Raw genomic sequence first — 24,259 nt, 5'->3', positions numbered from 1 at the left:
GGTATATCAAGTGTATATTTTATAAGTATAGTCTATGGTTGATATCATTTTGAATCACTGTGTTGAATCCACGTTGAATCACGCACAATTCAAATTATTATTTGTAGCAAGGAAATAGTAACACGCTCCACATTCACGTACAGTGCGACATAAAAGAGATGAAATTAATTAATTTGGAACTAATTTTTTTTTCATTATCTGGCAACCCTGAAATATCAATGCAGCTGTCAAGTTGAATAAAAATTTGTTGTTTATTTGGTGAAGTTGAGATAAAATTGTTATTTTAAACAAGAAATTTACTCAAAAAAGGAGAAATCATGAAAAAGGTTAAACGTAGCGGTGTCCGTGATGCCATATATAAAGTTTTCATTCGGTGTTTCTCATAATTTCAAGCTGAAAAACGAGAAAAATATTTGGAAAACGTTTACAGACGTACAGCAGATTATACCGGTGAGATTCCATTTATTTTTGCTCAGTACTACGTAAAATAGTATATTCCATTAGTGACGAGTGTTTAATGTACGTATCTATGGCGATTATAACGTTTTTGAAATTTAATTTGAGGTTATTTGTATGTAAACAAAAACTAGTTTTTATAGTGCGACCAGCACAATTTGAGTCAAGAAGTTATATCCAATCCAACCAGCCTTAAATAGTATAGTGATAACTATTTTCATACCTATGAATCCTTACTTATATCCTTATTACTTATATCCTTATTACTTATATCCTTAGCTATCTATGAATCCTTACTTGCTACTTACTAGAGTGGACGCAGGGATCCAAAGTGAGTCTTGGCCTCCGACATAAAAAAAAATAGTTTTAAGCTACTAAATAAATATGTTAAATGTACTATTTGATTTTATTCATCTTAATTCGTTTGTTATAGGGGTTTCTGAAAGCACAGTACGCAGGATAGTGGAGCAAGGGAGTAAAAATGAAGGAGAATATCTACTAAAAATAAATAAAAATATGTAGTTTTCAAATCACCTTATTTTTTTTTACTTGACGGACCCAGAAGGAGCGTAATGTGTTTGAGCCTTAGGTTTGAGCTGTATGTATGTATGTTTGTTTGTTCGTATGTTTGATTCTATGTGCGCCTCTGCAGTCTAAATGGCTTGACCGATTTCTATAAACTAATTCCAAATACATTTAAGTAAAATTTGACCTAGGTAGGGCATTTAAAATACTAATGTATTTTTGTCTTAAATTTACACGATGATGAATGAAACAACTTTAAATCGCGGTATTTATTACTTTTTATTTTTTTGATTTTTATTCTATAGTATCAAGATTACTTGCGTCGCAGTATCAGTGTTGCTATATGAGCGACGGTGGCGCCCTCATTTTTTGTCATCTCTTTTGTGTCGCACTGTATACGGGGTTAGTTGTAAAACACCAGCAACCTCGCAGGACAAGATAGCTAACATAATAAGTAACAACATTAATTATTGTTCTACGACTATTGGCATAACGCAATAAATTATTTTTAAATGATTTTTTTAAGCTTTTATTGTACTCTCCTATTTTGTAAGTCTATGTTCTATTCATTAACGCGACGCCCGCGCACGCTTCTTCCCCCTCTCGTTCGCTTCTTGTTTACGTAATTTTTGGGATACGCGTAGAGTTTATAATATTCAGACGGAAAATTAAATGAATATTTATTTTTGTATGAAAATAAAATCTAACAATTAATTATCAAAAGTCGTAGAACAAATGTTGTTACATAAGATGTTAGCTATCTTGTCCTGCGAGGTTGCTGGTGTTTTACAATTAACCCTGTATAATATTATGTACTTATATTTTTTGCTTAATAATTAATATTATGAATACGAAAGCGTTTGTTTGTATTTATTTCGCAATGAGAAACAACATCCTACCATTAAATCGCTAAGATTGTAGATAACTAGCGGTACGCCCCGGACTCGCCCGTCGTACCTACATGTTTACGTTTTCTCTCCATAGGAACTATATTCGTGCTTCGGGAATATGTATAATAAAAAAGAATTATCGAAATTCGGTTCAGCTGTTTTGGAGTTTTGCGCTTACCAATACAATATAATATAATATAACACTTTTAGCGATTCATTTTTATTCTAAAATATAGAGTAGAATTTTGTTTTATGACAATTTGTTGAAAGATATTTTGGAAGCTAGGGCTAGGGAAATGAGACTGAAGAGCCAGAGTTGACAAGGGCGGGATCCGTAGCAAATTCCTTCAAATAGAACTTGAGCTGCTGTGGTTTCTTATGAATATTGGTAGGTAAATAAAACAAATCAAGATTCCACGATCAATACGTTTATTAATTGCTATATATAAATTAGACCATTTTATGAGTTGTTTGAAATACAAATAATAAACTCGTATCTTTTACTAAAGACCACATGAGTACAGACAAGAAAAAAAGTAAAACGCATTATTGAGCTAAAAAAATATATTTTATTTGTTCCATTAAAATAGTTGTTATCACAATACAATATTATGTACATCATAATAAAATTGATTTCTATAACAAAATCAGTCTTCACGATTGCTAGGCGGCACACTTTCGAAGAGCACTTGTACAAGGAATGTAAATTTTCCTGAAAAGGTAATTTATTATAAAATATAAAACGATTATTTTCTACAAAACTGTCGATGACGTTCCTGGGCATTGGGGTAACAATCCAGAATGTATAATGGGACAAATGGTCATTTAGGGTATTAAAAACTAACGTTGTAACGGGAACGTTGGTTAATACTAGTGGCTCATCTTGTTGATATCTAAACGAAATGGTACAATACAGAAGCGTAGCGTGCCTTGGCGGGGCCCCGTATAAAAATTTGTTTGGGGGCCCTTAGGAAGGGTAAAGATTTCTCACAAAAGAAAAAAAAAATATTGGCATAAAATTAAAAGAAATATAAATTATTCATCATAATTATCTATCTGTCACTTATTCCAAATTTTTTACAAACAATTCAAATTAAATATACACACAGGAGGCCAGAAAGTTGTTTTTTTTGAATTTTGTCATTTCTGAAGAAAAACTTTGGGAAGTTTTTAGTATGTAATTTTTGCTTACGCACGTTGGGGGCCCCCTTGGCATGGGGGCCCCGTATAATTGATACGGCTGATACGGCGGTAGCTACGCCCCTGGTACAATATTTACAAACAAAATAATTTTCCAATCTGATAAGAAGTCCGAAAGATAGCAAACTCTCATGAGTATAGAAGTATCTAGACAATTTACAAGCTTTCTAATAATAATATTTGTTTTATCTGTTTGAGCTAAAATATCAGGTTATATAGTTATTAAAAATACTTACGTAATAAATACGTAGGAGTTTTCTTATAATACACAAACAGAGTGTACACTGCAACACCCAATACAATAAATCCGATAGCCATTAAATATTTAACTGACGGGTCGTGTACAATTGGCAATACTGACAGGAATATTGCTATCAGCAACACAAAACAAGGCACTGGTGTGGGCACTCTATATGGCCGTGGTTTATCAGCATATGGCTGAGTTCTTCTTAACACTAATAAAGCAACCATCGCCAGCCCGTAGAAGAACCAGAGGAACCAACTGGCGAATTCTATGAGCGTCGCAATGTTGCCGACGAGAATAAATATGCATGTTATTACTGCCTGAAATAAAAAATAATGCATTAACAAATGTAGTATATTTTTTGTATAGGAAATAGAAATATTGTTTTTAGGAGACGAATGAGGTATCTTACATGCCTTATGAATTAAGACACAAAAACTAAAACTCTTTTTTCAGGTGAAACTAGAGTGCAACACTCAGATATTATTTTTATTGTTTGGCAAAAGCATTAAATATTCAATTATCCTTGTAGTTGTAATGAACATACCTGTAAAGCAACAGCTGGTGCTGGTGTCAGTCTCTTTACGTTAACAAATGAGAATACTTCAAGCATGTGTCCTCCACGGGCAGCAGTGTAACATACTCTAAAACAATAAACAGTATTAGTGGATAAATTCGTAAAGGTTTACAAAAAAAGGTTATACAGTAATTTTTACACAATTTAAAATGTGTTTCCAGGCATTTTCAGAATATTAAATAAGCGAACAGGCGCACGTAATACTCCGAAAAATAATTAAGACCATATGTGGCTAATGTAGTTTAATTTTTATAATACATACAAGATCATGTCACTGATTAAAAAATATATAAATCCTCTATAATTCCTAGTCTCAAAAAAAAAATGGAAGAAACCTACCATATCCATACTAATATTAGGTATAAATGCGAAAGTAACTCTGTCTGTCTGTCTGTTACGCAATCACGCCTTAACTACTGAATCAATTTGCATGAAATTTGGTATAGAGATATTTTGATATACGAGAAAGGACATAGGATAGGTTTTATCGCAGAAATCCCACGGGAACGGGAACTATGCGGGTTTTTCTTTGACTGCGCGGGCGATGCCGCGGGTAGAAAGCTAGTATAATATATACATGCCATCAAAAGTTTGATCAAAGGCTAATAATAATTACTAGTCTAGATTTGAGACAATAGACATAATATCTGTATGATCATAATATATAGTGTCGAAAAAAAAAAATGATGTGGGTACAAGTCCGTACAAAAACATAAAATACCTGGTGACACCAAACTGCACGCTCATAGCGCACCCGAACGTCGCGATCGCAACACCGAGTGGTATCAAGAAGCTAGCCGGCCCGAGCACTCTATCCCCGAACGTGACAGCGACCGCGGGCACTGACGTCATCTCGTCGAAGCTTAGCACTGACATGTACGCGACGTTCATGAATACGTAGAGCGCGGTTATGAGGGGCACCGCTATTGATATGCTGAGCGGCACGTTGCTGAAAAGAAAAAATACAAAATAGACATTCGGTTTCACTTAACTTTTAATATTATGGTGTCGTTATTAATTTATGTAACATGCAATCGTTGTTACTGCTATTGTCTATGGCTAAAAAATTTTTCATTATAAAGCGCCATCCGCTGCTCCGAGCTAATAATTTTCTTATACAATTACAATAAATTGCAAAACAGTCTTCTTGAAAATGTATTTTCTTCACTGAAAGTATTTCTGTCTCTATATGGGATAGAAGCCACACAGAATAATAAATTGATTTAGGTTGAAATACATTATTGCTTCAAAAACATGAGCAAACACTTACACTGCAGGATTAATAATTTCTTCAGTAACAACTGTAACACTGCTCCATCCATCGTACGCCCATAGACCAGAGTACAAAGCGAGCGACAATCCTCCCGCGCTTATTTGGCTACCCTCAAATCCTTTCTCCAAATGGTCTGTGTTGCCTGTACAAAAAAACGATTTATATACATTTTTATCATAAACTCCTTGTGCTTGAAGCCTTGAACATTAACTGGTAAAAACCAGAAAAATATAAATTTGTGCAACTGCAAGTATATGCATTTTCACGTTTTTAAGTAAGTACCAAAAATCTAATTACTGTTAACTGTACACTGTTACAGCACGGATATAATATAAAACTATACTAGTACTTTCAGTACTTTTTAAAGAATCTAAAAAAATTCTATTCAATTTTATTAATATTCTTCTACTTAATTTTTAATTAATAATACTAATATTCTTACCCTTTGCTATCACATAAATTCCTCCTCCAATAACAACAAGACAGGCAAATATTTTGCACACACCAAATATATTTTGTACTCTTACAAACAGCTTCACACTTGTTATATTTATATAAGTCATAATAACTGCAACAAAATTAAAATTTATTTTTTATGTCACCTTTACAAAAAGTCAGTGTAGTCACCTGGACATAATATGAGTTTAATTTCTCAAGTTCCCTTTGAGATATTTACTTAGTATATATATAGTTTATATGAATTAAATAATAAATACCTAATAAAAATTTATTTTTCAAGAAACAGGTACAGCATTATGTTCAGACCCTGACCTTCGAACTAGTGGTAAACTGTGTTTCGAAGGCCAGTTTCTTTCCAGTCTTTATATCTATATTATATATATGTTTCTGCAAACTCACAGTTTTATGTTTAAACAGTAAAAATAGACGTAGAGTAAGTTAGTACCTACGTATGACATGTGGGTGGGTGGGTGAATACGTCCTAGTGATTTACCATCTTTAATTTTTCTGTTTCTTCGTAATCCATATCTTTTAGCCAATCTTTCACAACTCGTTTAATTTAATTATGATTTATAACCCTAACGTTGTATTTATTATTTAACAAATTATACAATTTTGTTGCTAAGAATTCATATTGATGTTGAGCGAATTTGGATGAGGTTGAGGGGATAGGTAGCCGATTGAGTCTTTTTACCTCTATATTAGAAAGATCTATCATGCGATGTTTTCTGCGGATGCACTTGTAAATATAAGATTTTCGAACACTAAGAACATTATATTTTGATGTATATACAGTGGTGGTCATATAATTAAGAACGCTGATACAAAGGGAAGATTTTTTCAGACTAAGATGCATAACTAATTTCATGTAATTATTTTTATTTTTCTCGATATAGAAATACTTTTCCAACAAATCACTGTATTCATTAATACACGTGATTAGCCTAAAAATTAATAGACAAACTGTTTACACTACTTCTAAACAAAGTATTCCTACTGTGTATTCCTAGGTATTTACTGGCTGGTCACATAATTATTAAGAACGCTAAATAGTTTATACTTTTATTCAAATTGGAATAGAGAACACTCGACTCGATTTGTGGTTGTTGCTGTTTGTATAATTTTGGCGCCATTAAGTGTTGCAAAAGATTAAAAGTATTACTTGTTATTAAAAAAATAAAAGTTGTGATAAATCTACTAGGGAAGTTATAATAAAACTTCGCGGGAAGAATTGGTCTTATAAAAAGATAGCTGACCATCTGCAATGTTCAAAAACTATGGTGATCCACGCCATAAGGCATTTTGATACGAATCAAACAACTTCAGATGTCCCACGTATGCCAAGACAGAAAAACAACTCCTCTAGATGACCGAAACATCGTCCGTATGGCGAAACAAAATCCTTTTAAAGGGTTCAATGAGCTGAGAAAAGAATATTTCGTGGAAAATAACCCTTCAGCAATCTCAGCACGCACTATTCGAAGACGTTTGGCAGAAGAAAAATTGCATGGTCGGATAGCAAGAAAAGTGGGTACTTTTCTTGTTGAAACTTTGTCACAGGCAAGCCCGGCTTAGATTTGAAATATGAAAACTGGACTGTGCGACAGTGGAAAAATGTACTTTTCTCTGACTAAACGAAAATAAACAGAGTATGTTCCGATGAAAAACGAGATGTTCGAATGTTCGACGTCCTCCGAATACAGAATTCAACCCTAAGTACACGAAAGTTACATTAAAGCACGGTGGTGGAAATGTGAAAATTTGGGGGTGCTTTTCTGGACATGGTGTTGGACCTGTAAAGTTGATAGAAGGTAACATGAATCAATTCCAATACAAAAATATACTGGAAGAAACAACGTTACCTTATGCTGAAGAAGTTCTACCGGTTATTTGGACATTCCAGCATGACAATGATCCCAAGCACACTGCACATACTGTAAATGAATTTCTAACAGCGCAGTCAGTTTCTGTTTTGGACTGGCCAGCTAACAGCCCTGACCTAAACCCAATAGAGAATATGTGGTTCGAAGTAAAGAAAAAGGTTTCAAATACACAGTGTCGAAATTTAAGGTAGCTGTACGACGTTTTCTTAGAAGAATGGAACTCTATTTCTCTAGCAAAATGCTTCACTATTATTTGAATGTGTTGCTTTGGTAAAATAAATTATTTTTGTATAAAATATTGTTGGCGATTTTATTATTTGTTCTTAAACTTAGTTATATAAATCATTTATGTTCGCGTATCAACAAATTTGTGTTCGCCTTACGTCGTTTAAGGGCCATAAGTTCTGAAAAAACTGCTCTTACTGCATACCATGGTTATATACATACTGAATTGGCCTATCTTTCAGCTTAGCAAACAATAAAAAATCAAGCATTTAGCGCAATAATTGACGTCACCATGAGTGAAAATATCATCGTACTCGGCGATAGGTGAAAAATTGAAAAAAAACGTCATAACTCCGAAAATACGAAAAATCGCATAACATACATGGGGGTGATTCGTATAGCCCTCTAGGTCCTTAACCTCCCAGCTTCCGTTCATCACTACTTTTTGGGACACCCTGTATAATTAATTATAAACTAACATCAAAATAATTATCTATGAGATCATATAAATTTTCTATACATATGTATTTAGAATAATTTTAGTCTGATGAGTTTGGATGGATAACACCAATTTTAACGGGACAATAATATTAGGCATATTTTATATAAAATAATATACTTTAATCAGTTATTATAAATATGTACTTAGAAAAAAAAATTAAAGTTATTTAAAAACAAATGAAATAGGTAGTTAATATAAAGAATAGGAAATTAAAATAAATAAAATAACCGAGTATCTTACTTAGTTTTTATTAAAATTACTTAATATTGATTTACAAATAACCTCCTAATTAAATAGTCTTACAAAACGGATATCAATGTATTTTAAAGCTTTTAATTCACTTAACAACTCACAAAATTAATGCTGATGTAGCTAATCTGTACAACATAATATTTATTTCTAATGGTTTCCACAATGATTTTATTTGCTGGCAACATCACTTCATACTATTAAAACATAGTCACTTTCTCTGTCCCTACATCCCTATGTATGCTTAAAACAGATTTTGATGAAGTTTTTTTTAAGAGATAGAGTAGTTCTTGAGGAAGGAATAAGTATATGATTTGTTAAGGTTTAGACAATGCGGGCGAAGCCGCAGGCGAAAAGCTAGTTTAACATAAAGATTTAAGGGTGACTGAGTTAACTACAAATGTTTTAAAATATTAGTAAGCGAGTTTCACTTCCATATTATTATAGGGATTTGCTGTGACTATGTTCATGTCACTCAACAGTTCAACTACCTTATAATTTTCATTTGTAATTTCAATATATCCATTGGATTCCTCATTTAATTTCTCCTGCATGAGTTGCTGAAAATAAAAATAGCATTTTAAGAATAAAACAAGTTGAATACACTGTATAATGTTATGTGAATGAACAGACTGGGGATAAAAACAAAACAGCCTCAGGGTTAAAGTGAAAGTATTTTTGAAATGTGTTCAGTAGTTTTTATTTGTTAAATAATAAATTAAACCTTATAATAAATAGTTGAAAACAAACAATCAAATCTTTCATCTCAATCACATTAATATAGAAGAAAGCTAATAACCTCATTACTCCATCTTGAGTTGTACTTTATAACAATTACTAGCTGCCCTCCGCGGTTTCACCTGCGTGGCTTGCTCCTGTTGGTCTAAGTGTGATGATAATATGTAGCCTAATATATAATAACATGCAAATATACAATAATAGCCTTCCTCGATGAATTGGCTATCTAACACCGAAAGAATTTTTAAATCGGACCAGTAGTTTGTAAGATTAGCACATTCAAACAAACATGCTCTTCAGCTTTATAATATTAGTATAAGTTATATCTATAAATACTATTTACTTACCCCCATAACATCCACTATGTCATCACTTAATTGTGGATGTAAAGACTGTATGAGACCTTGCAGTTCATTCTTCAACACTTGAAATGTTTGTTTTGCTTTCTGCAAATGCTCCAAACGCACATCTCGATGGACCACTCTTGGCCTGGAGAGAGCTTCTTTCGCTATTTTTGTTATGTTTTGTAATCTGAGAAGGTTTAAACAAAAATTTATTGTTAAAAACATAAGTTTCATGATTTTGGAAAAAATAGTATAGTTTAAAATTATCACAGCACTTTTTTCATTCATTTCATGGTTTTCACAAGCAGTTTAGAAACAAACACTACTTACAGCTTTTTTATTTAGACTTTGCATTAATCTTATTATATTCTACATATTTTAAACACTAATTACCATACCTTTCAATCTCTCGATCTGTATCGAAGATATTTCCCTTAGTAAACGCAATCAGTTCATCTATCTGTTCCGTTTTTGTTTTCATTTCTGCTAAAAACTGACCGGTAATTAAATTGTCGTCTGTATTTATCACTATATTGGAGTTAAGGATTTCATTTCGGAGGCCTACGACGTAAGACAAAGCACTATTCGCTACGTTATCTTGATGTAAAGAAACTTCTAGTGTGTTTTCAATTATATTCCGTGTGTCAATGCATCGTTGCTGAATTCTCTTCATTTCTTTCGATAAACCATCTTTAGTATCAGTATTGAGTTTGTTAGCCATTGTATTTTAAGTTATTAAACGATATAAACTTTGTTGTAAAACTTTTTTCTAGTGACACTGTGAACACTTGTTTTCTCGTAACCGTATACTTATATTATTTTATTATGTTGTCGTTGCATAGAACATTAAAATTGAATTTATTATCACAATCTTAATAAAATAAACAACGCGTCTTTACAAACCGTTCGAGCGAATTTGAAAATTTAAATTTCGACATTGACAGATGGCGTCAGCCGCCGGATACCGCGCATAGACAACTAGTATTTTTTTAAATAATTTATTCATAACCATGGATACAAGTCCTTCAGTCGCAATCTTATATAAAATACTTATAATGTTGCAACATCTCGCACCCGTCTTATGTTTTGATTAATATGTCGTTTTTTTAATGGCAATATTAGCACACGTATATTGCCGCCAACTTTAAAATAATATAAATTAGATTAACCAAAAATGTATTATCACTGTGATCATCACAATAGTAAATTATAACAGACACATTTATTAAACAGTATATAGCACAGTATATAGGACACCAAATTTTGATCAAGGGAAAATAATTAATCTAAATACTTACAAAGAGCCGATAGAGAACCCAGTTTTATAGCCATCATTTTATAGTCTGTTTCTAATTCTCTGGTAAAAGGTTGTATCGCATATTCAGCGAATGTCATAACAATAATAGCAACTTCAGCAGGTCGCAAAATAACGACATAAATCCATGCACATATGAAGGAAGGTAGCGGTCCCCAGAACTTATGCATTTTACCGAAAGCTTCTCTAAAGTAGGCATATTCTGCACCAGACTCGCCTAAAACTGTTCCAAGCTCCGCAAAGGAGAGTGCACCTGAAATTTGTCATGTTTTATTGTTTATTTAGGTAATTAATGTAAATGATAAAGTGCCTTCTACACTAACACTATTCAATTACGTGTCACTCACAGGATGTAGTATAAAATAATAGACTTCTGTTACAAAAGTAAACTGTAAAGTCATGTAATAATTGATACAAAGATAAGGCTATGTTAATAACATAAATAGGCGTCTTACCTACACCCACCTAATAATGATATAACGCCAGACACGGTCCATATTATCAGACACACGGCAACAGATCCTGAGTACTTTAATGCGGATGCCGGAGATACAAATATTCCAGACCCTATCATAACCCCGAGTATTAGGTTAACAGCTGAAAATAATCCTAATTCCCGCTTCAACTTGACTTCACTTCCGTGACTACTAGACAAACCATTTTCGTCTTTTTCAGCCTTTTCGAGCGATTTTTCTTGTGTAGCCATTTTTTCTGTAACAATACAAATTAATATAACTATTAACTAATACTAATGTGCGAAATATGGAATTCCATAACATAGTTAATTAAAAATTAATTATATTTTTGTTGAATTTAATTTTATAGGTATTTATAAAATATGTTTTATTTTGTAATCTAAGAAAATATGTCACACGTCTTAAAATCTAGTAACCCTACTCTGAAATAATATCTATCAATTGGAAATTTAATTTTATTAGACAGTCCCGGCTACACGCTATTACGACGAAGGTCAACGTAAATCATAATCGAATTATCCAGTGAATGAACTTGTAGAGACGTCTTATCAATTGTGATTACGATTAAATAATGGTGGCATTCACGTAGGTAGGTACACTCAATATAATAAATTTCAAAATCTTTTTACTCAGGCATATTGGATTCACAGTACCTACCTACCGTGCAATTATTGCCAGTGCCAGAGGCCTTGGTGAAAATTGCATGTTGAGTATTTTATGTCTTGTACCGATTTTGTTTACTAATAAATAACTGAAAATGTAACGATATTTAATTTTGGATTGTTATGGCCTTTCGGAAAAAACACTAAGTTTTTTTTAAACGAAACTTGTCTATCTCCGATACTCTGAGTGGTTTAGGGTCACAAAACAATAATAATTATTCGTGTAGGTAGGTTAAGAGGAAGTCGATATGGGCATATAAGTATATGGGGTCATTTTGCTGAATTAAAGAGGAAGCAGCCGAAAAGCGGCATTTGGTAATCAAGAATCATTTGGGACGAATAATTTGGAACATTCTAGACATCACTATGTTCACCTTGGCATATTTATTTCAATTTTGAATTTTATAGATTTTGGTGGAAAAGGAATAAACATATAACATAAACTTATTCTGCCTATTCATATAGGTAATAAATAATACAGAATTTTCCTACACTCTTTCGAAAATTAATTTGTAGTGACAGTAGATATCTTGATCAGATCTTGTCTAGACTTAGAAAATTAGTTCATCGAATCAATCAGATAAAAAAAACAACTTCTAGTTACCTAAGTATAATTAATTAACTGATATTGAATATTGTAAATCCGGAAATTTAGATTAGATTGTGGGGTTTTAGAAAAAATAGAGGCAGTACTAACGATAGTAACTACGTATTACGTATAGTTATTATTCTGTGGCAGTCCTGAGAATAGTAAGTAGTCAAAATTTAATCGTGTTTAACACATTTCAAATTTAATTACAAGGCTTATTTGCCCAGCTATACGTAAGTACTTAAACAATCTTTGATGGAATATTATATTGTAATATTTAAACAAGTCAATAAGTGGCAATACAGAATTGCAATATCGATTTAAACGGTGTTGTAATCGATACAGTAATCCTATTGATTTTTGATAAGGTACCTATCACATCTTGGCGACTGTAACATTGTAGGGTTGCTAATTAATAGATTTAATATCTTGATATCTTGATATAGACTAAGATATAGAGATATCATGGCATGGCAACATCAGCTATCTAACACAGTAACTAATCAGTTTTAAATTATTCGATGATGTCGAAATAAATGCTGATTGAAGGGGCGTGTTTAAGGGTTGATAAAAAAATATTTGTGTTGATTCATGTTGCGATTATTTCACAAATAGTAAATAGTACGTACATACACAAAAAGATATTTTGTTTTTCTAAATATTCCAAAATTTATTTAGTTATTAAACCAACAAGCTTTATAGGTACGTAATCCATACGAAATCCTCCCTATTTAAATGCCTTATTTTATCTAAATCGGCATTTTCCTACAGTAGGTACATACTATTCATCATTTGTATATTTTCATTTCTAATCCCTCCTTTCTAGACAGAACTAGTTAATATTTATGTAATAATGATCATTATAACTCATGATCTTAACATAATAAAATGACCTATTAATCTTTAGCTGAGGACAAGGGCTGTAACCGGGTGTTACAACTTACACCGTATTATCTTTTGTAGAGGCTTTTAACAAAAACTTAAATTTCTTAAATATTGTTTTATACAATTCATATATACGATATAAACTATGTTTTACACTTAGGTATTAAAGTAGACCTCTGTCCACATCGTTTTCGTTTCAAAAACCGCGTGAAAAATCACAATTCCTTCTTCTAGGACCTAAATTAATTTTCCGGTATAATTAAATGTCGTCTCTATTATTATCCAAAATTTCAAATAGGTAGTGCATACTTTTCTTACTTTCTTTTTTAAGCAATAATTTTACTTTTTTTTTAGGTATGGGTCAAACCTAAACTTCGCGTAAAGTGATAAAGTGGAAATATGTTTAATACAGTCATTATCTAAGTATTATAGATAATTACATGATAACTCACAACTGTGTGTGTTTTGACGAACTTTTATTTAATACAAAATAAGAAATAAGTACAAGCAAACTAGTATGTTATTATTAGAATGAATGTAGAGTCCGATTTTTAGCTCTCTCGTGATTTAGGTCACGATCACACTAGAAAAGTCAACAAAATATACCTAAGTACTATATACGTTGATAAAAGTATATAATCTGTGTATATAATACTAGATTTCCGCCCGCGGCTTCGCCCGCGTTTGCAAAGGAAAACCCGCATAGTTCCCGTTCCCGTGGGATTTCCGGGATAAAAACTATCCTATGTGTTAATCCAAGTTACCCTCTATATGTGTGCTAAATTTCATTGTAATCGGTTCAGTAGTTTTTACGTGAAAGAGTAACAAACATCCATACATCCATACATCCATACATCCTTACAAACTTTCGCCTTTATAATATAGGTATATTAGATATTATTAAGACGTGTGTTCATTTCTAATTTAATGGATATTGAGATTCGTGGGCGTAAATAGGTATATTTTTAACATTTATTCTTTGTTAGTCTTTGGGTACTATGTAGTATGTACGTAATACTTACGAGAGGAATAGCTGTAAGCGATATGTTTTACGTCTTTTTTATTATTTTAGCGCTTGCAATAAACTCGATTTTGATTGTTTTATAAATATATTTTAACTTATATTTGTTCGTTGCCCATCCGCCATCCGTAATCCATTATCCATACTTTAAAGTCATTGACTGATAACAGCAGTAAGTACATATTATATTATTTACAGAAACTGTAAATATTTGATGGGGCTTAGAATTGTTTCCTAAAGAGCTTTATTCATTGGCTTAATAACGATATATGTACTATTTATATACATGTTTAAATTGTAGAGTTCGTGGACAGTAGTTAATGTGGAAATTGGAATATTTTCTTTTAAAAAATTCGTAAGGTAATTAAAGACGCAATCAATCTTGTCCTTTACTTAGAATTACAGAATTATTTTTGGTCCAAAAGTTGAGTATTTGAGTCAAGGAGTAGAGATTGCAATTTGCATTAATTCAACAGATTAATTTAGTAATTCAATCGAGTGGTCATGTCTTTGCGTAAACACCTGTGCAGTTTATGTACCTTCTGCCACAGATAAAATAATACCAAAATGTACAGCCCGGAAGGAAAATAAGCCTATATATTAAAATAACTCTAAATACTTATTAATATGTGCTAAGTATCCATATCTAGGTTATTTTCATAGTGTCTGGTCATATTTTATCTTAATTATGACCTGTCTGATAATATTATCAAATTAATTAAAAAACCTTATTGAAAATAATGTCAACAATATTTAGAAATGCTTACTCATGCGAACGTGTTTCAGAGTTACAATAATATCGTAATTCGTAATAGTATTAAATGTATTTCTTAAATAAATCAGGTCAATAGGCATTACGAACGTTTGTATACTGTAAACACTACAGCTTAAGAAATGTACTTGATTTGCTAAATAAAAAATCACGATTGCATCTTCGAAGCGATATCGTGGTAAGAGCATTATCACAATAAAGGCGAACGTATAATTTATTTCTCCTTTAAATCTATACTAATATTATAAAGCTGAAGAGTTTGTTTGTTTGAGCTTATCTGATGAACTACCGCTCCGATTTGAAAAATTATTTCGGTGTTAGATAGTCCATTTATCGAGGAAGGCCTATTACTTTTTACATCTTTAGATTCAAAGGGAATTAGCTTGTGCTGTAGGAACGTAATATACGCCATGTAATTACTTAGCAAACAATTCGCAAAATGGCGACCCAATTAGAAAATGGTTTACAGGCGAGGCCAGTCGTAAAGATCGATTTCACATGGAAAAAACAGCTATGTAATTAAAACTAACTATGTTAAAATATTAGAATGTATGGGACTTTTCAATTGTTTGTTGTTGTATGTATTAGGGTTTTGTAATAAAATTATCAGCTATAACTAGGTGCGCTCCGTGGTTTTATTCGGGTGGCTCCGCTCCTGTTGGTATTAGCGTGATGATATAATAGGCCTATAGCCTCCCTCGATGAATGGGCTATCTAACACCGAAAGAATTTTACAAATCGGACTAGTTGTTCCTGAGATTAGCGCGTTCAAACAAACGAACTCTTCAGCTTTATAATATTAAAAGTATACCTATATAGGTACCTACCGTAGCATAGTAAATGACATAATAATTAATTAGATTGAATATTGAACGATGCTATAAAACTGACTCTTTAACCGACTTCAAAAAAAGAAGGAGGTTATTTCATGATATAGCCTGCATTAGGCATCTGTAATACCTGCGATTCATTTGTGGTACTATAGGATAGGGTAGGGTAAAGATGGATTGTAATTTATAGGCCTATCAATATTATCAGTATGACGAGGTCCGGAGGTCGGAGGTTATTCTAATGAGAAAAAATATTAATATTTTTACAAATAGCTCTAAGTTCTAACCTTAATCGTTTGTGATAGTGAATGAACAATTAAACATAAAACACATAATATTATGCTAGCATGGAAGTGACCCATTGTAGATATTATGTAAAAGGCAGACTGTACATAGATCTTTTATTATCTGCATTCTGCGTGTATCATAGATTATAATACATATAAGGTATGTTCTTTGTTTATGTTTGTTTACATGTCAAAATTACAGAACATCCTATGTACGTAAAACACACTTGTATGATAATATTTAATAATATACCTATATATACTTACTATATAATTATTATATTAACGTAACTACATTGTATGTGAGAAATTAAAGTGTAAAAAAAAACTTTTCATCAACGCTTTGCATATAATTCCGAATAATCAATCAACATTCATCTCAATAAATTCAATACCGTAAGAATTAACAAAAAAATCTCTGTTTTGGAAACACATACAGAAGGTGATTGACCTCGCGTTATGTTTACAATGCGCCTGCACTTGGCAACTGGTGTGATTATAAATATGTATTTTTAATTTTACGAATTGCGTTCTTACAAGCTTATAATCGGAACGTGAGATCTCAGATAGTAGTTGGCATTGTAGTAAATAAAGAAATAAAATATTTTATTTCTATATAGTATTGATAAAAAGTAATTTAAGTAGATAGCCTAGTTATTTCTTTTTTTTAGGTCCGATGACGTTTTAAATAATTTAGAGCTTTCCATTTTTTTTGAAATATCTACCTAATTCTTCTAAAAACGTTCCGCCAGTTTACCTGGCCACTAAAATCAGTCTCGTCGTTTCAGACATAGTACAATAACTATTTACAAATTTATTAGGCATCCTAAAAATTTCCTTTATCTGTTCGAAAATAATAATTAAGTACTATCTAATGCCCAAATGTCATCTTCATTCATGCTTATACATATACAAGCTTAGTACATAGTACTAAGGAGTAAGGTTATGCTATACATGATAATGTATCATATTACATGTCGGAGAATTTAAATAACTCTCCATAATTAATTATAATTAGATAGATATTTTAAATTATATTAAATGATGACTTAGTGCGCACACCTTGCGCGGTCGATGGTTATAGTACCGAGACTATAATAATTATTATCATCGAGCTACTGACTCAAGGAATATAAACCGTGCAGGCCCTAAGCATGGCCCCAACCCCATGCATTTCATATCAATTTAATATCGACATTATGTTGTACACCATAGAGTACATTGTAATAGGAAGGTATAGATAGCCACATAACAATGTATATTCCACATATTATGTATAACATTAATTATAATAAGGTATGCAAAAGTATGCAACTGCATATCTCAGCTTTGTTTGATTCTGACGTTGTCGAACACGACACCAGTGAATTCCGAGTATGCTTCTTTGCTTATTATATTAATTGTTATTTTTTAAATAAATGCAAGTGCAGTACTTGGAAATTTAATTTCAACCTGTCATATTTAACGAATGATGCAAATTTTGAAGTGACGCATGCTGCGTATCCTATACAATTCTGAGAATTTTTTCTTTTTTCTTTGTGTATTTATTTTAATTGAATTTAACTGTCATGTAACTTAATCCGAAAGAAAAAAAGGTAAGAGTTTGAAATTGAAATTGAAACATGAACGCGGCAAATTTTGACATATTTTAATAAGCAATCAAAAACGAATATTGATAATAAAATTCACTTGCAAAAGCTCAAAAGACAAGAAATAAACTGTGAAATATACATTAAAATAAACCTTAAATACCTACATGATTATCTAAATCTGTCGGTCAACGTTCTCACTGAAAACAATAACCAAAACCCAAAAAGAGACAGCGTAAGGAGAGCGGAATTTCGAACTGTCACTTTATTTTTAAATTTGGAATTTTCGTTGTTATTTTTAAATTCATTATATTTTTGGCCAGTTCTACGTGTAATTTATTTTGAAACAAAAAGCATTGAAGCGTTCTTTGTCAATTTTCACTTTCTAATTGATGTAATTTTGTTTACAATTAGCCGTAACATGCGTAGATAGAACATAATAGGTACCTAATACCTATCCTTTAAGAATTTTTATGTTGTGAGTTAATATTGGTAACTATCTAATTGATAACAAATAAAATTATGTTTTTATTGTTATCAGAATTCAATATAGGTACCTAAATTTGTGATTAGTAAATTATGTATGAAATGTGAGATGCATGTTTTTGAAAACGTTTTAATCACAAACTTCACCTCTCTGAAGTTCGAATATAATAAAACTTGTTTATAAAGGGAGGTCAAATATAATTTTTGAAAGCAAAAAAAGGACCTGGGAAGAAATGGCAGTGAATAGATGAGAATACAAAAGGTTTCCGACTGCCGCGGCCGGCCGCGGCCGTATTGAATGAACATAACCACATAATATAGTGTACATATTATAACCGCAGTGTGTTTGTCGTGGTCAGAGCTATTTGCGGGGTTTCTAAGCACTAGAATTATGTAATATAATATTGAATGTAAAGAAAAAACTAATTAGAGTTTTGAATATCCATATTAAGATATTTACATTTTACCTAATTGTTTTTTACTTTTTTGTCTATAACTGTGTAGGTGATGATTTCATTAAAGATTCGTTCTGAAAGGTTTCTCTATGTTTATGATAATATATTATTTATTTATTTATGTACTGCATATAAGAAAAATAGGCATCGACACATGACAGCATTAACATCTAGTCCAGTAACTTCAAATCGTTGATTCATTAAATTCCCAAGCCTACAATGGCTCTAAATCCTGTTTAAAAATCCCTATAAACCCCAGTAACGACCCATCAAGGCTTTCGGTCAAAGGATTTTAAAATACGATACGCCTATAATAAATAGCCTACGAACAGAGGCGAACTAAACCCATCGGAGGCCCGGTGCGGAAAGACGTATTCAGATATATATTTTTATATTGAAAGTTGATTATTAGTAGTGCTCATAAACTAATATTTTTTTTCTATTTATAAAATATGATATATTGGCATCACCTAGAATTTTTAACTTAAATTTTTCTTTCAGTTAAACTTAGTAGAAATCTATTCAGTAGAGATTTAATAATAATCATAATATAGTTTAATATATTGTTGCACCTGTTTCACTCTGGTTAGTCCGCCACTTACATCATATTATCACACATAAGTGACTCAACACTATTAAGGACCTTATTCTTCTTTACGATGCATGTTTTGTGTCGTAAGGCCCAATATCAAACGTCTAATCTGTCAAACTAGAAGGTACTTTCTTTATAATATATATTTTTTATTTTATTCCGGCTAACTTGTCTTGTAGCTGTACAATATTTATTAAAGTCTTTTTCTCATATATTTTAACCGTTTTAGGACCATACAATGTATGATATAATGATGCAATTGACACTAAATATAGCAATTACAAAAAAATATTTAAAAAACCTTGAATACAATATTTAATATCTAAATCATTTATTTTCGCATGAAACGCTGTAAAATATTGTTATCTATTATCAAAATAAAGCGTTCGACGATAGCACAAAGATTTATTTTAATGGCCATATCGTATACAAGAATTTAGTTCGTTATTTTGACTAATTTTTATTACCTAGGTACTTTGCGTTAAATATAACGAGTGCCTATTATTATTCATAGACCCCATTTATTTTACATATTTATAGAAGTACCTAGGTATCTAAGTAAAAAAATGGTGTATTAGAACAAAATATCTATGTGTTACATTACGTTTTTCGGGCAACGTGATTAACTGGGCATTATTAATAAGGACCGGCTATTATTAATATTGCCTGGATTTGCCCGTGGATCAAATTGCCCGTAACTTACGTATAAATAGTAAATTAATACATCAACATTGCGATGTCTTTACATTATAGAGGCAAGCAGATGCTAAAACAATAAATTTTATAATTTACAATTACTTAAGTAGGTACAATAAATTATGACAATGACTGCATGTTTGTAGATGCTTTTTAAAAAATTGCGTGAAATCACGTAGAAGGGATGCAATGTAATAACAAAATATTATAGGCTCTACATTATCTACATGTTTAAAAAAATCATGCTATATTTAGAAGAAGCGCACTTTTTTATGTCTTGCAAAAAAAATTATTCTTGTGATGAACCAACAAAGAAATAATAATTGTATTTAACTAGGTAGTTAGTTCTTTGTTTTTTTTTTCGAAAAAAAAGAGAAATCAAAAATAAAACACTCGACTCACCGCTCACCTATGACGTACGAAGAATATTTAAAAAATCTCAAAAACTAAGGAAAAAGACTGAGGTTCAAATATTATGAAGAAAACAATTAAAATATTGAAAATAAATAAAATTTTATAAAAACACGTCCGAAGAAGAAATGACACAATATAAAAGAATACGATAAAAATACGCCATAAAAATTAAATATGTAATCTCTTTCATCCATTGAAATTTACAATTCCGATTTCAATTGAGATAATAATAATTCTTAACAAAACAGGAATTTCATAATTAAATAATAATTATCACTTGTTGCTATTTGAACACTGAGATATTTTATCAAACTTTGTAATATTGTCGTTATCTTTCACTCTATTTTTTATGCTTATAGACGCAAATTTGCTTCTCCTGCAATTTTTTTGAGAATCTCGTTTTTGTTCTTAGTAATATTTATATTATTTTCATAGCTTACCTACATGTGTGTGTCTGTTTATTTTTGTTCATTGTTTAAAGAGGAAAATATAAAACTGATAGTGTTGAATGGCTGCGTAATATCGTGTCTATAGTAATCTTTTACATAGTGCGTATCATGAAGTACCTACTGAGTGACTAATACTATGGGTAGGTACTGATGTTTATTGGATATGAGCACGATATGAGTGTTAAATTTTAGTAAAGAGGTGTACATCTTTTAGGGTTCCGAACCTCAGAAGGAAAAAACGAACCCATAAAGGATCACTTTGTTGTCCGCCTGTCTATCTGTCAACAACCTTTTCGCTAAGAACGCATGGATATACCAAGCCAAAATTTAATTTGTAGGTACTCGAGTCTACGGTCTCTTGAAGCTGTGAAAAAATCAAATTTATAAACTAACGCAATCCAAAGATTCAGAGGGATAGGATACTTGCCGTGGGCACAAGAGTCTTGAAATTTAGTTAAAAAAAACAAGGTCTTATAGCACAGATAAAGGAAAAATAGCTAAAAAAAAATTCACAACCTAATAAAAAATCTAGGTTTGTTCGGACTTCTGAGCCTTCGGTGCGCGAATTCGACTCGTACTTAGCCGGTTTTATTTTGATTATAGGCGTGATTGTAAGTTTTTTTATTAATGCAATAATGCACTATAACATTGATGTACCACGGGCGAAGCCGGGGCGGACCGCTAGTACTTTATATAAAAAAATAATAATTTCTTTAATTGATTTGTTTTCAATTTACTGATTGCCTGTAGCGACACCCTATTTGTATTCTCTTTGGTAGCGACCACTAATCGTAAATCTTGAATGAAAAAGAAAAAAAGGTCATACTGTTATCAATACACCTTTTAGCTAGATTATAAAATAAACTATCCCTTGGGGTTACTTCAATGGGTAGGGCAGCAAAGATACATTATTTTTCATAGAGACTTTAATATAAAAACAGTTTATTTCAGTGCAGAAATTGTATTTCGAATCAATTATTTATCAGACGTAAAAAACATATTATTATGTGAGTGATAAACGTTCACTTGACTTTAGTTTGAACCCCATAGGGATGAAATAAAAATTGTCGTACGATAGCAATTCGCAACATATGAACGTCATACATAAATGATAAAAGAAGCTTTGTTTTGATAAAATTATCAGATTTTTTAAAGCCATAGTAAAATATTACCCCAAGAATATAAACACGGCTATCAATGGCAAACAAATGTAGAAAAGATCTAGTTTCATAAACTGAACTCGCCCTAGGAGAACCTTTCGCTTCATTTAAAAAGTTATAAAATCTCAATATTTTTTTTTCACAAATCTCTACCATTATTTTTGGATTAAAAAAAATTATGATGCACTTACTTTTTTTTTCACTTTCGTTCCAAACACAAAAACTCTTTCACAACAACTAAAACCATAAACAAAAAAAATGTCGTTCGATTTTCAAATACTGCGCGTTAGCGCGTGCTATACTTGCCATGCGATTTCAAGGACTGTGAGTGAATCGTGGCCGCGTGCTACTATCGTTTTCATTTTTAATTAAATATCTTCACTTCTCGATAAGATAGTCTCGTGAATGTATGCCATAACATTCGTAATCGACTGTATTACTAGCCATTTGCCCTGTTTAATTAAATATTGATCGTGTTATTACGCGGTAAATTGAATGTTTATGATATGATGATTTCACGCTTCGTACTCTATTGTTTGTTTATTAAAAATCTGGTAAACTTTAACTCTCTTTTACACTGCAAAATAATAGAATACATACTAATTGTTGTTCAATTTTTCTTTGTAATTCCTGTCCTTCCATGGTCCTACCAGAAAAAAAAAACATGTAGGTATAGGTATCAAAAGAAACTCCGTGCAGCTACGCAATGTTGATTGACTTTAGTGAACTAGATATTAGTTACCTAGTTAGTAGAATAGTTTTTATTGTTTAACTATGCAAAAATCTACTCGTAAGTATAACAGATAAATAATGGACTGATATAACAAGCATGATAAATGATAATAGCTTAGAAATATTTTAACTCTACATTGCAAAGAGGTAGTTTGTAACTTAATTAAAAATAATATGTATACCTACATCAGCTATACATATATGCTTGTTTAGCGTGGTTGATTTATTTTGTATAGTGTAGGAATTACCTGGTAATAACGAAGTAAGTATCAATAATTATGATGCAGCTAGTATTTTAAGATCTGAGTTCTGACGCTAAGGGCCGATTTTTCAATGCCCAGATAAACAGTCTAATAACTACCCCTCGAATAGATTTATTCAATTGCTTATCTAACTCATAACGGCTCGCCTATTTTTCAATCGTGATTTATTTGATGAATAACTATCTGACCAAATATTTCCATATTGGCAGCTCTGCTCTTGGAGTGGCGAAACAAACATATTAAATTAGTCAGGTTAGAGTGGGATAGAGTCAACTTGCAATATGTCAACAACCGTCATTATGACTCACGTCAGGAGTGCATTTTAAGTTTATCTTGTGTTCTATGATTGTTGATTATTGTTTTGATTCGAGTAAAGAGTTTTGATTAAATTTGTGTTAAAATTTATATATTTTACGATGGAAACGACATAAAGGCAGCGTCCGGCAAATTTTTAATGGCATGATCATCAGTAGGTACTATCAAAAACATCAATTTCAATATGATTTTAATTGATAATTATTTTATAGAAAGAGGCTTTATTGTAAAAATTCTACGCTCTATGTTATTACATACGAAAATATCCCAAATTTGACGCGTCAGTTGTCAACTCAAACGTCTAATCGTCGAATAGCACGCTATCTGGCCGTTGGAGCAGCAGATAGATTTATTCCTCAAATAACGTAGTTATTCGATAGATAAGTCCTATTCGTCTATTGAAAAATTGAATATTTTGTTAACTGAAGAATAAAGTCTATCTAGCTGTTTATCTGGGCATTGAAAAATCGGCCCTTAGTCTGACGCATTCTTGAGTTATGTGATTTTACTGTCAAGTTTATGATTACGAATTGTTTTATAATAGTACGGGAGCTAGCAACGTTTAAAAAAAAGTCATTTTAGTATAGTTGGGTTTTTGATATACTGTTTCTCTTGCTATTTCGGTTAGAGTCCGGGCTGTCTGGCTGGCCGCAGTGGTTGCGTTTATTAGTGCGCATCTTATCTGCACAGGAAAATATCCTTAATT

The 24,259-nt window shown here is 31.6% G+C and overlaps 2 protein-coding genes and 1 long non-coding RNA gene across 4 annotated transcripts; 1 reads left to right on the top strand and 2 right to left on the bottom strand.

The window, feature by feature from the left end:
- Window positions 1-219: 219 nt before the first annotated feature.
- Window positions 220-955, top strand: LOC123699553. Its single transcript, XR_006752533.1, has 2 exons — window positions 220-450; window positions 890-955. It is a non-coding gene; the product is annotated as an uncharacterized LOC123699553 (long non-coding RNA).
- Window positions 956-2,420: 1,465 nt separating this feature from the next.
- LOC123699542 (b(0,+)-type amino acid transporter 1-like) lies at window positions 2,421-22,584 on the bottom strand. Of its 2 annotated transcripts, XM_045646512.1 has the most exons (9): window positions 22,436-22,584; window positions 11,346-11,591; window positions 10,864-11,133; window positions 5,608-5,733; window positions 5,163-5,307; window positions 4,614-4,841; window positions 3,863-3,959; window positions 3,308-3,635; window positions 2,421-2,583 (listed from the first exon to the last, which is right to left on the bottom strand). In XM_045646512.1, exons 2-9 carry the CDS (start codon window positions 11,584-11,586, stop codon window positions 2,519-2,521), a joined length of 1,500 nt encoding a protein of 499 aa, XP_045502468.1. In that variant the 5' UTR covers window positions 11,587-11,591; window positions 22,436-22,584; the 3' UTR covers window positions 2,421-2,518. The 2 variants fall into 2 exon arrangements, with proteins under 2 accessions (XP_045502468.1, XP_045502470.1); XM_045646514.1 differs by lacking the exon at window positions 22,436-22,584 and having other exon boundaries at window positions 11,336-11,470.
- Window positions 8,467-10,502, bottom strand: LOC123699547. Its single transcript, XM_045646519.1, has 3 exons — window positions 9,964-10,502; window positions 9,569-9,752; window positions 8,467-9,043 (listed from the first exon to the last, which is right to left on the bottom strand). Exons 1-3 carry the CDS (start codon window positions 10,284-10,286, stop codon window positions 8,897-8,899), a joined length of 654 nt encoding a protein of 217 aa, XP_045502475.1. The 5' UTR covers window positions 10,287-10,502; the 3' UTR covers window positions 8,467-8,896.
- Window positions 22,585-24,259: the final 1,675 nt, after the last annotated feature.

Source organism: Colias croceus, chromosome 18 (assembly GCF_905220415.1).
Source record: "Colias croceus chromosome 18, ilColCroc2.1".
NCBI classification, from domain to species: domain Eukaryota; kingdom Metazoa; phylum Arthropoda; class Insecta; order Lepidoptera; family Pieridae; genus Colias; species Colias croceus.
This window is presented reverse-complemented; position numbering and strand designations above follow the sequence as displayed.